This window comes from Ailuropoda melanoleuca, chromosome 2 (genome assembly GCF_002007445.2).
Source record: "Ailuropoda melanoleuca isolate Jingjing chromosome 2, ASM200744v2, whole genome shotgun sequence".
NCBI lineage: Eukaryota > Metazoa > Chordata > Mammalia > Carnivora > Ursidae > Ailuropoda > Ailuropoda melanoleuca.
The window spans coordinates 196,470,944-196,487,954 of record NC_048219.1 but is presented as its reverse complement, the minus strand read 5'-3'; the positions used below and the strand labels follow the sequence as shown (position 1 = coordinate 196,487,954).

At 58.6% G+C, this 17,011-nt stretch overlaps 1 protein-coding gene across 3 annotated transcripts in view; it reads right to left on the bottom strand.

Moving 5' to 3' along the window:
* Positions 1 to 17,011, bottom strand: part of RAMP1 (receptor activity modifying protein 1) — a 48,111-nt gene that overhangs the window by 25,726 nt on the left and 5,374 nt on the right. For 2 of the 3 annotated variants that reach the window (XM_034655495.1, XM_034655496.1), the window contains one exon: positions 2,210 to 2,348. In XM_034655495.1, the coding sequence (XP_034511386.1) occupies positions 2,210 to 2,334 (125 nt within the window). In that variant the 5' untranslated portion in view covers positions 2,335 to 2,348. Of the gene's footprint in view, positions 1 to 2,209; positions 2,349 to 16,888; positions 17,001 to 17,011 lie in introns of those variants that run through there. The other variant, XM_011233579.2, reaches the window with a different exon arrangement.

Here is a 17,011-nt window from a genome sequence, read left to right as displayed (position 1 = left end):
GCTCGGTCGGTTAAGCGTCCGACTCTTGATTTTGACTCAGGTCATGATCTCGGGGTCGTGGGATCGAGCCCTGTGTCGGGCTCTGCGCTCCCCTGGAGAATCTGCTTGTCTCCCCCTCTGCCCTTTCGTCCGCTCTCTTTCTCGAGTAAATAAATCTTTAAAGAAAGAGGATATCTACAGCATAGCTTACTACAGTACAGAATATCTCTGGTATAATGTACTTCCTGTGAGAAGCACGTAAGAGAAAAACCCCTACACCTGCTATCTACGCACAAGAGACACAAGAAGGAAGACACAGAAATGCATGAGATTGGTCGCCTCACGGAGTGGGTGGGAGTGGGTGCGAGTGGGTGGAAGCCATGGGCCAGGCAGGGCTGGGGGAAAGCAGGTGAGGGGAAATGATGCTTCTCTGATTCTCAGAAGCACAGTGTGATGGCCAGTTCTGTGTCATGACCCTGAGATTATGTCTTAGGCCGAAACCAGCAGTGGACGCTTAGCTGACTTAGGCCACCCAGGTACCCCACAACATCATTCTTCAATAAAAGGAACCAGGGCTCCTTGAAGAAATGGCTGATTCTGGGGGTGGGGAGCAGGGCAGAAAAGCTGCAAGGCAGTCCTGGAAAATCTGGTGTACCAGAAAGGAAGGACGCGCTCAGAGAAGGATGGGGAGGAGGGCATGCCCAAAGCACACAAACGCCAATTTGATGTTGCTCGGAAGGCCAAGCTGGGACAATGTAAGGACCCGACCCACCCAGATAATCCAGGATATTCTCCCCATCTCAGTCACCCAGTTAGCAAGCCTCGTTCTCTGTCACACAGCGTAGGGCCGGGTTCCGGGGACTCGGACGTGCCCTCTCTCCGTGGCTGGCCACTCCCAGCTGACCGGCCGACACGCTGTGACGATGAGGATGTTTGCTTCTAGCTCCCTCCAATGTCTTGATTTTCTTTTTAAACAAAAGTTTCCTGGCAACGTCCCGTCCCCCTCACTCAGCCCTGATTCTGCTTCCTGTTGCTCTGCCACNAGCTGACCGGCCGACACGCTGTGACGATGAGGACGTTTGCTTCTAGCTCCCTCCAATGTCTTGATTTTCTTTCTAAACAAAAGTTTCCTGGCAACGTCCCGTCCCCCTCACTCAGCCCTGATTCTGCTTCCTGTTGCTCTGCCACGTGGCTCTGACCACGGCGCCTTCTGTGGCCTCAGTGGTAAGTCCTCCCTTTGTCTCAAGAGCGCTAGAGTCTGTGGTGACTCCCGTTTCTAAAGACATGTCACCCCTGCTTCTTTGGGGACATCGCTGGCGTTCCCCTGTCTCCCGCCGGGCCCCCGCCTGCAGGCCATCCCCACTGATGCACGGTCGCTCACTCAGGACAAGCAGGGGGAGCACTCGCCCTCAGCGACACCACCGTGTCTCCCCTGCACTGTATCAACATGCAGTCTCTCATTTAAGCACAAATCCCTCTGCGGAGGCAGACGGCCAATTAGCCTGAAGAACGGGCTGTTCTGATCCCACGAACCTGCTCCCTCCTCCAGCGAACACACGCCACGTTGCGGTCCCTGCTCGGGAAGACCAAAAGCCTGGGCCCGCTGAGGAGTGCCTGGGGCCCTGGAGGCCGAGGGAGGCCGCGGAAAAAGCCAGCCAGGTGGGAAGCAGGGCATTTTGGCAGGAAGACCGAAGTCACAAAGGGGAAGGGGCTCAGTGCCAGCTGTCCTTGGGGACTCACGAGCCACCCCTCTAGTGACAGCCTGCCCCATCGTCACAGGAAGTTCTGAGCCCAGAGCAGGGAAGGAAGAACAGCCCCAGCCTGACCATGGGGACAGAGGGAACCAGCAGAGACACCCCTGTAAGCGGGGGCTCCTGTCACGGAGCCCCACAGGCACTAGACCATCCCCCACGTGCCTGCCCTTGGATGGGCCACGAGCATCTCAGAGGGACACGGCCAGATGGAACCGTCCAACCACAGAGGCCCCTCTGGACAAGGCCCAGCATTGCCCCTGGCCCCAGGTCGTCAAGGACACAGCCTCTTCCATCCACACTCACTTGTCGCTGGCCCCCTCCTTCGCTCTTAGGCTGTCCCCGCCCATGGCCACATTCTGTCACCCTAGACCTTAGAAAAGAACCCTTCACAGTAGCCTTGAGTGGACTCCTCGCACCAAGCCCTGCGGCCCCCACCCCAACCACACCCCTCCCACCAGGGGGCGCCCGAGACTTACGCGATGGTCTTGTCCCAGTCACACCACAGTGTCTTCCCGATGGCATCCATGCTCACCTTGAACTGGGTGAGGCAGAGCTCCTGCAGGAGAGCGCCGTAGTTGGCGTCCTGGCAGGCCGTGGCCATGAGGAGGGGGTGCACTGCAATGAGAGCGCCCAGGAACCGTCAGCCGACCCTGCCCGCCCTCCCTTGCCTTCCCTGCGCACCCGTGGGGGGCCCAGCCCAGAGCCTGCTTCCGTCTGATCCCTGGAGAGGGAGCCTGTGGCTCAAGGACCCCAGCACAACCCAGGCAAGGCCCTGCCTGCTGCCCGCGGGCCTGATGGCTCCTCCCAGAGCTCTGTGCACACTGGGCCAGGGGGTTGCACCTCCCTCTGCGGGCACTGACCGTCAGGAGCAGGGTGCCCACCAGCCCAGGCTCGGGGTCCGACACTCCNGGCCCAGAGCCTGCTTCCGTCTGATCCCTGGAGAGGGAGCCTGTGGCTCAAGGACCCCAGCACAACCCAGGCAAGGCCCTGCCTGCTGCCCGCGGGCCTGATGGCTCCTCCCAGAGCTCTGTGCACACTGGGCCAGGGGGTTGCACCTCCCTCTGCGGGCACTGACCGTCAGGAGCAGGGTGCCCACCAGCCCAGGCTCGGGGTCCGACACTCAGGCACCACTCCATCCTCACGCCAACCCCAGACGCAGCTCCCAGCATCTCCACTGCACACACGGGGAAACTAAGGACCTCCGGGACTGCACGCAGGCTCCTCCCCACAGTGCCACCAGGCCTCTGGCCAATTCGGGCCAGAACGTGGGGTCCAGGCTGCAGCTCTCAGCCCCAGAACAGCCCACCAGCCTTGAGGAGCCCCCGGCTCACATCGCCTAGGTCCGGATACGGACCAGTTACAAACCAAGCTGACGAACTGTGATGTGACGTGTGCTCTGCCCTCTCACTTGATAAACATGAGTTCCCAAAGTTAAGGAATGCACCGCACAAATAAAAATTCCCTCATTTCCCCCCTAAGCCCACAAATGGCTCTGGTGGATGCTGGGCAGGGGAGGATTTTCCCCTGGGTCCCCACTCCTGGCCTCCCCCCTCTTCCTCTTCAGACTGACCACGTGCCTCCTCTGCCTGTCTCTGGGACAACGCGGGGCCAGGGTGGGGGCCCTTCACTTGCCCTCTTCAAGGCCTGGCCTACCTACTGCCCCCAGGCTATGCTGGCTATCTGCCCACAAGGCACTCCAGCCCCACCCTACCATCATGGCCTTTCCAAATTCCTGGATGAAGCCTGGAGCTGGGAAGCCAGGGCTCCACCAGGAATTCTTGGCCTCCCTGATGGGCCTCACGGACATGTGTGGACACCCAGCTGCCCCTTGCAGCCCTCGGGTCTGGGGACTGCACAAGGCAGCAGGTAGAGTGGCTCACCCAAGGAGAGGGTGGTAGCCCTCAGAACACACAGATTGTGTGGGGAGCTCTGGGGTCCCTGACTCTGAAACATGACCTAGAAGGGGGTGTGTACTTGAGTGGGCTCGCCCCATGGCCCCTCAGACTCCTGCCCCTCTCTGCCTCATCTTCCAAGAGTACAAAGTAGAGGAACTGGTACTCCAGCCCCAGTGATGCACGAGCACTGCCCGGAGCTCTTCACATGCACAGATATCACGGAGGCAGGTCCTACTGCGATCATCAACTTACTAGAAGGGGAAACTGAGGCTTTGGGGCTCAGAAGCGGGCCCAAGATCCCAGGATCAGAAGAGGTGTAGGCTTGCTGGAACTTGTCTCACCTACCGTGGGCCCACTCAGCCAGTGCCCAGTCCCAAGAGGTTGAGGACTAGGCAAGAAGCTGGGCAGTGTAGTGGAGGGCCTGACCTGTATTTCGCTGCAGACCTGGGGGCAGATGATGGAGGGGGTCATGGGGGTCACAGATGGGGGTGATGACAGCAGGCTGTGAAGTGCCATTCTAGAATGCAACTCCTGAGGCCTCAATGGCTAGTTACTGGATGGGTGGGAGGGTAGGTGGATAGGTAGATAGGTAGGTAGATGGATGGGAGGGTGCATGGGTAGATGGATGAATGACAGGATGGATGGGTGGGTGGGTGGACAGATGAATGGATGAATGGATGGATGGATGGATGGATGGATGGATGGATGGATGGATGGATGGATAGGTAGGTAGATGGACAGGTAGGTGCGTAGATAGATGAATGGATGGATGAATGAATGGCTGGGAGGGTGGATGGATGGACAGATGGTTGAATGGGGGTGGGTGGATGGATGGATGGATGGATGGATGGATGGATAGATGAATGGATGGATGGGTGGATAGATGATGGATGATTGGATGGATGGATGATGGATAATCGGATGACGGATGGACAGATGGAGAGATGGGTGGGTAAATGGATGGGTGGGCAAGAGGATGAATTCCACACACGGCAGACCAGGGCTCTGACCCAGCCCATAGCCATGCCAGAATGGAGTGCTGAATGGGAAGCTGAAGCCCTGGGTGGGGCAGAGGCGACAACGGGCTCACAGAGTAAGGCATCAAACCGGGAGAGGAAGAAGTAAAGAATAGTACTGATTACAGCTCTGTTACAGAGCTGACTGGCAGCCTTCAACAGAAGCACAGATTGACACTGAGGACCTGGGGGCAGGCCAGACACAGAGGCCACCTGAAGGCAGCTGGGAGCACTGGCAGCAAAGGCCTGAAGTGGCCCTCAGGTGTCCCTCCCCACGGCCTCCCAGAGTCCCAGGAGAGGGCGGTGGAGGCTGGGCAGGAGGTCCAAGTGTGGTCAGAGCCTGTGCCTCCGAAGACACGCCAGGACGTCACCAGTGGGCAAGGCCTGTTCCCTCAAGACAATGGCCGCTCTCAGGAAGGGGACAGGTGCCCAGCCCCAAGTATGTGACCATATGCTGTGCCGCGCAGGGTCCAAGACTTGGGGTTGGGGGGGGATCGTGCTCAGAGAGAACTGATATCCTGGGGGTTCTAGAAAGACATACAGCAGGAGAACCCCAGTGGAGGCTGGGGGCTCCACGTGCTTCCAGAGGATTTACATGAAGGCCCTGAGACCCACCGATTCCACCAGAACGTGAGATGTGCGTGGGAGGGGGAACTAATTCATTGAACTAATTAAGTGACAGACTCCTGGCTGCACACATCTTCACAGGGTGGCTGAAGCCGACGCAGTGAAATTTCATAGCAATGAAAGAAAAAGAAAACCCCAGGCAAAACACACAGCAAGCCCCACGGCACACACAGGTAGAGGGGAGGCCCAGCTGTCCCTGTGCCCACTGCCCTGGAGGGCGTCCCCTGGGGACGGGTCCCACTGGGGCTGGCAAGGCACCCTGGAAGGCTCCTGGGCTTTCGGCCTGAGAAGCTAGGGAGAAAGGGCTGGCGGGGAGGGCGGGGATGAAAAGCTGGCATGTGGGGAAAGCTTCTTGGAGGGTCCCCCGAGGAGACAACAGGCGGGCGAGGCCACCTGTCCCTCGACATTCCGGGAAGGAGAGCCCTGGCCGGAGCAAGCAGCAGAGGAGGGCAGAGCCGGACGCCCCCCTGCCCTCAGGAGCCTCCCACCCACCTGAGTTCCTGCCACTTCCCAGCAGCCCAGGTGTGTGCCTCAGGGAGCCCACACGGGCACCGCGGGTGCGCCCCAAGGACCAGTGGTGATGACCCTGGCGTGGTCTGGGCAGGCTCCGGGAAGGGGCGACACCTGCCCCATCAGGTACCCCTAAGAAAGCCCGCCTGCCGTGGACAGGTGAGGTGCAGGGGCTCACAGGGAGCTCAGAAGGAATCAGACACTGATTCACGGAAGGAATCCCAAGTTCCCCATCCAGCCTCATTCCAAGGGTCACCCCTCCATTTGTCACCCCCTCTCCCTGCCTCCAGCACCCTGCCTGTCTCCCTGCTAGGGACGCTCTTCCCCAGCAAACTCTGGGCCCAAATGTGGCCCGTCCGCGGCCATTGCCCCCTCCTCCGAGGGCTCCCAGCCGCCTCCCCTGAGCCCCCCCAGCCCACTGCCTCTGGCCCCTGAAAGCGGTTTTTTCTCCAAATCATGCTGGCCGCCTCTCCTCTCCCAGCCTTTCAGACATGTGTGCGCGGCCTCCCGGGCACGGAGCGGCTCTGCACGTATCTGTCCAACGTCAAGTCGGGGACCCCAGCAGAACGTCAGTGACAGTCCGCGTGGGAGTGCAGCAAGGGTGCTTCCGGCTGCCGGCTCCCGTCCCGCTCTGGAAGGGTCAGATCCCGGGCGGGTGAAGGCGATGAGCCTCCCAGGCAGGACTCGTGGGCTCACGTGAGCAGCGGAGGAAATCTGCTGGGGAAGGAGGGGCTGCACCATCGTCCAGCAGAGCAGGCCCCGGCGGACCGGACGTGGTGCCGTCTCCTCCGCTGGGGGCCCCCAACCTGGGGACCAAAAGGAAGGGCACGTCCCCCGGCTACAGTCCCTCCTGTTGCCCTGTCCCCACCCTGGTATAACCGGGCCCATGTCCTCCTGTCGCCCGCGGCAGCTACGTCCACTGTGCCAGTGGCCCCATGACCTTGACCCTGGCCTGCCTCTGGGCTAGTCCCCTGGATGCCGCAGCTCCCACCTCCATGAGCCACTGCTCCTCCCCAGGGCGGGACCCTGCTCCCTGGGGTCAAAGACTCCTCCCACCCACCCTGCCTTTTCCCCCTGTCCTGGGGGAGCGCAGAGCTGCGGCCCTTCCACAACTGGGGTGAGCTGGGCAGGCTGTTCACGAGAATCTGGAACCAGGTTCATTTTTAGGTACAGGAGACAACGCTTAGTTTTTCTTCAACAAGTCTCGTGGGATTTCTTCCATTGGAACGAGGGTACCTTACAGTTTTAAAACCAACTAGAATTGCCAGAAGTTTTAAAACCAGCTGCCTGGGGCCGAACAGGTCCCATTCCTGCCTGGCTGCAAACGTCATCACTCGTAGTCGAGGCTCTAAAAGGCCGTGTGTGGAGGCTGTGAGCAGACGGCATTCTGTCCTCGGCGTGTTCGCACAGGAACCTTCCCGGCATGGGCATTATTTAGGAATTAGCTGTCCTTTTAGGGAGAGTTCAAAGAAACAGCTGCCTCTCTCCGCAGCGGGAGGCCGCACACTGGCCACCCGAGGCAGCAGACCCCTCAGGCAAAGGACTGGGGGCCAGACAGACAGGGCCCCCAGGCTCCTGGGGTGGGGGGGCCCTCTGGGCTCCCGGCTGCCGGACAGCCAGCCGCGTGGAGACCTTCGGTTTGGGTTTTCAAATGAGAGATGAGGGACCCAGAAGTGTGAACCCGATGGGGCCCATTTCCTTGGGCTGCGGCTGCCTGTCTGGCAGGAAGGCCCTCATGCCGCTGCTGGTTTCGGATTTGCAGAGGGAGAAGTCTAGACCCTGCACTGCCCTGCAGCCCTGGGGTCGGGGGTTGGTGGGGGTGAAGGGTGGGGCCGAGCTATGGGAAGGGGAGCAGCTGGGAGGCCTTCCTGCAGGGGGCCTGGCTGGGGCCCGAGTCGAGTGTCCCTGAGGTGCCTGTGAGCCGGGGGAGGGACCTCCAGAGACCTCACACGGAGGAGGCCTGGCCTGGGGCGTGGGCAGGCGCTTTCACCTCTGGGTCTGAGAAGTGGGTGCCTCCTGCACCGAGTGGGCCCCCGGGACTGCGCTCCAGAGGTTGTGCTGTTCCTGGAAGCGATCCCGCCTCAAAACAAGCAGCCCACCCCTGCGGGGTTTCAACGTGAGCCATGCTTAGCGACTCATGGGACACTCCAGGCCTGCCCCCAGTGGCCAGCAGGGGTGCTGGGGAGGGACACAGGGAGGGGCAGGCAGGGGAGATGACAAAGGCCAGGACACTTGCAGGGGCAAGGGCAGTATGTGCTCAGTCTAGAGTCCACACAGGTGTATACCTCTGTCGGAACCTTCCAAATACAATCTGACCTTCTACACCCACCATATCCCAGGGAAGCTGCTGACACAATCATTACAAAGGAGATGCCAAGCTCTCTGAGCCGTGTGATTCCAGATGAGCTTGACTTTTTGCCTTATGCTCCTTTATATTTTCCACAGCTTAGGAGAGCCTATAATTGATAAAATGCGATTGCTCTGCTCCCTGCAGATCTTCAACAGCCACCACAAGAAACCTCGCTCTGCGGGTTCTTGCTGCAGCCGTGAATCATTTCCTGCTCACGGGGCGGCGGGGAGAGCGCCACCCACTTCCAGGACTCCCCTGGTTTTACCCCCTGGGGACCCAAATCCCCAGGAAGCTACATGCCCGGGCTGTCGCCGAGTGCCCCAGAGCATGACGTACCCAGAACTCGGTTTGAACATGTTGCTCTCAGCCGTCCTCAGCCTATTTGGAAAAATGAAAACAAAAAACAAAACAACAAACTGAAAAAATTAACACTCTTGTGTGTCCAGTAAAAAGTCCTACTCGGCCCTCAAGGCCCCATGAGCTATCACCTCCTCCACCCTGCTCGGTCCACAGCCCTCCTCTGACCCGTCGTAACCGCCAGCAGGAGCCCGTCCTGAGCTGCTGACCGCAGGGCCTTGGGGCCTGCGCCTCACCCAGAGGCAGCGCCTGCCCGCAGCCGGCCCCTGGGCAGTGTTGGGGGGCTGACTGCACAGGAAAGGAAGGAGCGAGTGTGCGGGGATCGTCCCAATCCTCGCCTGTGACAGCCCCGTCACTTCTCAGGCCTCTTCTGGCTTCTAGAAAGCTCAGCGTGGGTTGGGCCTCAACCTTTCCTCAGCCAGGGTCTCCTGAGACAGGTTTCTCTTCTGTCCTCTGAAGCGCTCCTCCTCTGTCTCTCCTACAGGGTGCTGGAGCTGCGGTGACACCATGTCATACGTGGGCACCTCGGGACACCCGTGTCTCCTCAGGAGCCCCCATCTGTATTCCTTCTGGAAGCAAGTTGGGTATAAAGGGCTAGAATGCAGATCTGGTTCTAGGTCGGTCCCACACCAGCTCCGGGGGAATCCCTGCTTCCCCTCCCACTGCTGCCTGCCAGGGACGTGCGCCTGGAGAGGAGATCACCGCACCTCACGTGGCCTAAGTCTGTCCTAAGCCCTCTACAGGCATTCACCTGTTCAGTCCTTGCAAATAACTAGTAGGATGTGCGTTATTACTCTCTTATTTTGCAGAGGGGGACAGAGAGGTTAAGTGACCTGCCCAGAGTCACACAGCCCAGGAGTGGAGGAGCCAGGATGCAGTTCCTGGCACGCTCATCTCAGAACACACGGGAGAGACAGTGGGGGTGGCCCCCTCAGTGCCAGAGATGGCAGCCCCAGAGCCTGCGGCTGACCAAGGGCTGCAGGGGTTTTGAGACCCGAGGGGAGGCATCTCTGCAGGCTGGCTTCCTCAGGGCCATCTTCCCCACGAGCAGTCGAGAGGGTGTTGCTCCAGAGGTGGGAGGCCCATGTGATGGATGGCCACCAGCCAGTCAACACTGAAGCCTGGTGACGTGCAGGGTCCCCGGGGACGAGAGCGTAGGAAGCCCCCCCTCCCCGGGAGGACCACTCCTGCAAAGGAGCAGCGCGAGGTCAAACTGAGAAGAGCGTGCCAAGCCGCCGCAGGTCCGCAGAGTCCTGTCTGCGCAGGGGTGCAAACTCGAGCCCACGCCCCACTAACACCACAGGCGTCCTGCAGGGACGCGTGATGCTGCCAGAGGAGGGCAAACGGATTTTCAGGATTTTATAAACTAATTTTCACAGCTCCCCAGTTACAGAAGCCCATTTGGAATAGGTTTGACAATACCCAAGGCAGCAGTGCCGACATACGATTTACAAGAAAATCACTGCGCAGGGGACTCAGCGACGGGTCAGGACCAGGACTGCCTGCAGGGAGCTGTCCCAGTGGAGATGCCCAGGCCCCCGCGGACGAGCTCCCCTGCCCCTTGGAGCACCTGCTCCAGCCTCCCTCACGGCTGGCTCTCCTGAGCCAGGCCCTGCGTGGCTGCCGCGGCCCCTCCCGGTATTCTCCGCGTGGTTCCTAGGCATCTCCCCACTGCTGTGCTTCCCTCCGAGGCACACTGACCCCCCGAGATGCTCCCCACCCCCAGCAGGAGGAATTCCCACTCCCGACCCCCGCTCTGAGCAGCCGGACAAGGGAAAAGAGGAGGAGTCCTCTCAGGCCCACAGCCCTTTCGTTTCCCATTCGCACAACAGCTCGCTGCCACGAAGCCTGCATCAAGCAGATTCGCTGCTCGTCGCCTGACGGAGATCCTCCTGGCACACCCCTGCTCTGGAGAGACCCTGCTTCCCTCCCTCCTGCCCTCCTCGAAGTGCCTGCTCTGTGCTGGATGTGAGGGCGCCTGTTAATGTGTCCCCTGAATCCATGAGAAAACAGGACGCTCGATCAGGCCAGAAAACTAAGTGATGGAGAATGACATCCACACGGTGGGCAGCGGCGTCCGAAAGTGTGAGACTCGGAAGTGACAAACCACACCGTCATCCCTGACAAAGCAAGGAACGGCCCCTCGCACCTGCCGGGATGGCCACCATCAGGCCCCGGACAAGAACACGCGTCGGGGAGGATGTGGAGAAGCCCCGTGCATCCCTGCTGGCCACGCCGTCGTGGCCGGGAACAGCGAACACGGAGCTACCCTGCACCCCAGCAGTCCCGTTCTAGGCAGCCGTGTCTGCAACAGGTACACGCGCACCTGTGCTCCCTGCAGCGTTAGTCACAGCGGCCAGGAGCGGAGCACCCGGAAGGCCGGCGACCCAGGAGTGGATGCACGAAGCGGGGTCCATCCATACCACGAAACGGTAATGCAGCCTTGACAAGGCCACCCGTCACGTGCTGCACACCGGTGAATCTCGAAGGTCCCACGCTGCGTGAAGGAAGCCCGTCATCGCAACGCAAAGCCCGTGGGATCCCACTCCTCCGCAGTACTCGCCACCGTCGCCCTCACAGGCCGCGGGACGGTGGGAGCCGGGGCTGGAGGCGCTGGTGTTCCCCACGGCTGCGTGTCTAATGGGTAGAGTTACGGGCTGGGGAGACGGGGAAGTTCTGGAGACGATGGCGGTGGTGGGTGCACAGCAGTGTGAATGGCCTTAGTGCCCCAGAACTTTAAATGGCCGGGATGGTAAGTTTTATGTTCCGCGTATTTTACCACAGTTAAAAACACAACAGTAAAATGGAAGGAGCGAGAAGGGGGCTGCTGGAAGCCCTGGCCTGCAGGGCTGGGTGCGTGAGCGCCCCACGGTCTCTGTCCACCCAGCGCACACAGGGCTCGGCCGCCGGGCCCTCCCCGCCACCGGACGGCCTGCGGGGCTTTGCCACAGCCGCTGACGGAGCTGGGAGAGGAAAGTAAACACGGACGCCCATGTGACGGAGCTTACCACGAAGACTAGAATCGACACACACAACCTCAGGCTCTTACCCTGGGTTTCTGGACCACTTACAAAGGAAAATTTTGAAAGGCTGAGAAGGAACCCGAACACACAGGGGTGGTCCGTGACCCGCTCCCCTGGGCTCAGCGCAATAAAACAGCAATACCAGCGGAGAAACCAAGGAGCCTGAGCTGTTGGGATTTTAAACAACTTGCTTCCAAATAATTCATATGCTAAAGAAGAAATTAAAACCACAAACACAGAAACGCTAGAAAATATTAGCAATGGCCAGGAGACAGAAAGTCGGGGAAGGCAGCCCAGAGGCCAAGCAAAGGAGTGACTGGACTAGTTCCATTGCTAAGCAGGAGGAACAAAAGCGAACAAATTTGGCGTTCGAGGAAAAAGACTGGTTCTTCGGGGTGGGGCTGCAGATGCGTAACAGAGATACGCCGCTGTCCTCTTTGATCAAGGAACAACATGCAAGCCTTCCGTCCAGAGTCGGGCTGAGAAGGCGCATGTCCGCAGACAACAGGAAAATAAGATAATTATCTCTATAATTACGTGTTGGATAAAATGAGCAAGTTCACAGAAAACATGAAACAACATCACTGCTGTAAGAAATAGGAAACTCGAGAAAGATCCTCTGTTATCTTCACGGCCAGAAAGGGCCCAACCCAGGCGGTGGGTGGTGGAGGTGGAAAGGAAGACCCGCACCCTTGGGGTTTAAGATGCAGACGAACCAGGAATCTGGGTATTTAACACCAGGGGGCACAGAGGAAGTCTGAGGTGGGCAGGCGCTCCGGCTGACCCTTCGACACCCCTTCCCAGGGGGTGCCAGCTGACCACGCCCAGGTGGCAGTGCTGCCGCTTCTCCCACATGGCACCCCGAGGCTGCCCTCCCTCCCCACCAGCCCATGGACGCGGCCCCTGTCGAAGTGCTCAGTGGTGCCCAGCTGCCACATCTCTGTCTTAGTCTGCCCGTGGCCTTGGCTTCTGGTCCCCAGCCTGTACCCCATCTACACCCCTCTGTCTGCGGCTCTCACACCTTCCTGACTCTGAGGTTACCCCAAATGTCTCTCCTGGCCATACTTTTCTGCTGTGCCCTGGACTCCCTGGATTTGTGTGGACACCTGCCTGATGCCCTTGTCCCTGAGGGTCCAAGGGGACATCTGACCCAACATGGATGCTATGGTGGGGGCTGACAGCTTTAGCAAATAAAAACACAGGACTCCCAGTTGAGTTTGTGTGTCAGATAAACAATTTTATAAGTATTGCACACGACATACTTATACCAAACAATTGTTGTTTATCTGACATATGAATTTAACTGGGGGCCATGTGTTTCCCTGGCAGTGGGCGGTTGACCACCCTCCCTGGTGTCCACACACTAGAACTCCCTCCCAGTCATGACACTATATGACCCACTTGCGCTATAGGACAGATAGAAGTTTCCAGGAGAAACAGTTTAGTGCTTTCCCCAAAGCTCCCCGATCTGTCCATCTACCCAGCCAGCAGCCATCTTTCCACTCACAAACAGACCCACAGAATCTTCTAGAGACAATAAACATGCAGAGAGAAAGCCAACCTTGGGTGTTCGTGTCACCAGGTTTCTAAGTGATTATGCTTTCTAGACCTCTTCCCCCCTGACATGGGGTTTTGCTCTTATTCCCATTGATAACTGGCCAGAGTACATGACAATGTGACAGAGTCATCAGTATCCAATTGCTTGGGTCAGTTGCTGCCTTTTGCCCTCCCAGCCATGTGTGGCTCAGGAGACGCCTTCCCGGTGGGCCTTGTGGGCCTGGGGCACAGAGCCCCGTAGAGCATGGGTGGGCGCTGCTCAGTCTGCTGCACCCCAGCTCCTGTGAGAGACCCCGTGGGAGGAGGGTGGCGCACCCCAGGGATGGAGGGCGAGGGAGCCACCAGGGAAGGCTTCCCAAGCCAGGCAGTCGCCTGGGAGGGGAGGAGAGGGAGCGACCCAGCAGGGCAGTGAGCAGAGGGCAGAATGGAAGCGAGGGCCAGGCCCGAGGGGAGGAAGAATGGCTTCTGCTCTCGGGTCCCAGGACGCACCGTGGGACTTCGGCAGGGAGGGAGGGCGCCATGGGAGGGCGCAATAAAGGAGACGGTGTGAGGCCTGGTGAGTTCAAAGGCAGCCAGGCCTGGCTGTGCGGCTCAGGCTCACGGGCCCCGGCCCCCCCGAGTCCTGGCCAGCCTGCCTCTGCGGACCCGGCTGCAACGGGCTGCTCACCGCCTGGGCTTCCAGGGGAGAGGGGAGTCAGGTCTTTCCACGTCACAAAAATACACAGATAAAAGAGTCTTACGGGAAAGAATCTCCCACGGACAACAACAACTTCATTATGAGAAGATGAATGAGGTCCTGTTAGGTTGGGAGCCCTCCTGCTGCTGCCCTGTTGACATAGCCCTCCTTGCTAGGAACAAGGGAGTTCTCCAGAAACAGCACTTGGCCGAGGTCAAACTGCCAGGGAGGGCGGAGGACTGGTGAAGAGGCCATCGCCCGGGGGCTCCCTGCGTGTGGGGACTGTCCCCATCATCTCCATCTCTCCGTGGGCTGCAGGTGAAGCCTCCGCCCGGCTCCCCTTCCCCCACCCCTGCTCGCTCCTCAGCTCAGCACCTTCCCTCACGCCCCCTGGGGCGTGCCTGCCGCCCACTGTCCTGCAAACGCGGTGGGGTCACAGGGTGAACACTCGACCCCACGGGCTCCATCGGAGGGGCTCCGAACGTGTCAGGAGAGCTCTGTCTGTCTTGTCGCACTCCCCCAGCCCCCGGCTCGCAGGATGGGATGTGGCGGCCGGCACTCAGATCCAGCCGAGAGGGGAGAGGGCTTTCCCCTCAGCTCCGGCAGCAAACAGACTGTCCAGCCCAGGCCCCCTGCCCTCCCTGAGGCGAGCCTGTGGACAGGCCCGAGTTGGGGCTCCCGGGGAGGAGAGCTGATCCTGCCGGGGGGGGGGGGCCCAGGAAGGACGGGCTCTGCCCCTGCAGCAGGGGACGTTGGCAGCCAAGCCTGGGGGCTCCACCCTTGGGGGCTCAGCATTTTCACTGGAATTCACATCACAAGAGGCAACCTCATCGCACACTCTGCCAGACCCAAAATCTGGCTAATTAGAAGCTGTGGAATTGGCTCATTCGGGGAGAAAAAAAATCAGGAGGAACGGAAGTTGCTCTTTGCCTTAAGGAAGGATTCCGCCTAATCTATTTCCCTGGCGAGGTGCTCACGACCACCTCCAGTGTGGACATAGCATGGCTCAAGAGCTCCGGCCTGGGACCGCCATACCTGTACTGCCTGGCCAGTGCCTGTGGAAGGGAGACAAAAATCCAGAAATCTCTCCATGCGGTTAGATACACAGGGAGAGTCAACAAACACACTGAGATGATTAGCAAATAAGAATACTTGGGCTTTGGATTCCGGGGTGAGAACTGCCTCCAGATTTAAACCAGCACGACCATCTGAAGTCACGTATATTGCATTTCCTGTGACATCCCCGTCGGTCCCAAACAGTTATGCTTGTCCTGATACAGAGTCCCATATTTCAATAAATACAGCGGCCTTGCAAGAATATCCTCAAACCCCCAGCACGCCCAGCTCACAGAACAGCATCAACCAGCGCTCCTGAGTGGAGGTGGGCGCCCGACGGAGCTGACAACAGACACGGCCATCACAGAGCAACCCTGGGTCCTCTGGAAATGTCCTTCCTTGCTCATTGATGAAAAACTTTTCAGTGGCTCTATACGAAATTTATAAGATGCGTGTGGTCATATCGGAGTCTTCTGCAAACGGAAGAGTATGCACAAAGCCCAAGTTTACAACAGCCTGATTATAAAACTGTTACAGAGAAGTTCCTGAGCCTATGGACTAGCATACTGAAAAAAAAAAAAAAAAGAAAAGAAATTCCACATTGCTATTTTGGGTAGCAAAATCTGCATCGCCAAGGAGATCTGGCTCCTGCTACAAGTTGGGAAGAAAACACTGTGTGCTCCATGATTCTACTAATTACTGCTGGGCTCTGATAACCTCACAGAGTTGTGTTTATTTGGAAAAATAAAGATATAACATTAGCCAGACCGCTCAGACTAATGTTAAGATTATAGGACTCTGGACTTCCACCAGAATGTGTGTTATTTTCCTGGTAAACAAGGAAGGTCTTTATATGCACTCATGACATAGTGTTTATTTACACAGGCTTTAGAAGGTGCAGCTTCTGGAATCCAGTAAAGAGCATTTTTTTAGTCAGTTATGTGTTTTAAAAAAATGACACAACCCAGCTCCCTGCCCTGTTAGCAGAGAAATGTTCATTTCTCAGGAGAAAAACAGTAAATTCCATGTCAAACCAAAGGGATCCTAACACAAAAGGAGAGAATACGATTATAAGATTTTGCTTTACACATAACTTCAGCCAAAACACTTTAAGGGGCAAGATCAGTCTTCAGATCACATTACAGGCAAGTGGACGCTAAAGGTTTTATGCAGAGGACTCCTTGGCCAGCCTGCCCCCGCGGGGCTCCTGGGCCGTCCTAAGCACCCTCTCCCCCAGGCGCCCTGCGCCATCTCCACAGACAAGCCACACGCCCCCAGCTGCTACCCGGCTACAAACCCAGCACAGCGCTCACCCCCCACCAGCACCAGCACTCGGGGGCACCGGTGCCGCAGGTGCGTCTGACCCACATCACCTGTTCTGAGGAAAGCCCATAAGTACCCTAGTAGCTGCAGGCAGTCCCCCCCTGGGTCACTGGATTCTCCCACTTAAGTGCCCTATTTAGTTTTTCTTAAGAAGTAACTACATACAGGAGATGAATCCAGTGGCTAAAAGAGTTTAGAAAGGCTTCTTAGCTTTGCCACAGGAGAGCCATGAGGACAATTTCAGGGTAAATTAGGCTAAATCTGGTGCACGTTCCTGCCGCCCCTGGGTTTCAGTTTGTAATCTCTCTCGGAACAGAAAGCTGAGTATACCCTGCCTCTTCACCAAGAGTCCCTCTTTGAATTTCTATTAGCCAGAGGGCCAAGTTCACAAGCAAACAAAAAAGCTGCGGAAACATCCGAGAGGAAGAAGGCTGGTCTCATTTGTTGCAAAGGACGTCCCAGGGAGGTTTGTTTGCAAATCAGCAACTGCTGTATGTGCCAGTCGGCTTCTCAGCTTTAACTAATTTCTAGATCAATGGGCCGTGGATCTGAGTCTCAGCGCTAAGTCTGCAAGGTGCCTGCTACCACGCGAGCGCCCAAGGACGCCTGCACCGCCGCTGCCGCAGCGCGGGGCGCAGAGCACAGGTGCGGGGGAAGCGCGTTCCCGGGAGTGCGCGGGAAAGGCGCCCGTGTCTCCGCGAACTCCCGGGCCCCCGAGGCCCCTCCCAGCCGCCCCTCTCCCCCGAGGGACCTGGCCCTACTCACCTAGGAGCAGCCAGAGGCCGCGCCGCGGGAGGCCGCGCAGGCTCCGGGCCATGGCTCGCCGCCGAGCCGGGCCGCCCGCAAGGACTGAGCCCGCCGCGGCGCCGGGGGCGGGAGCGGGGCGCG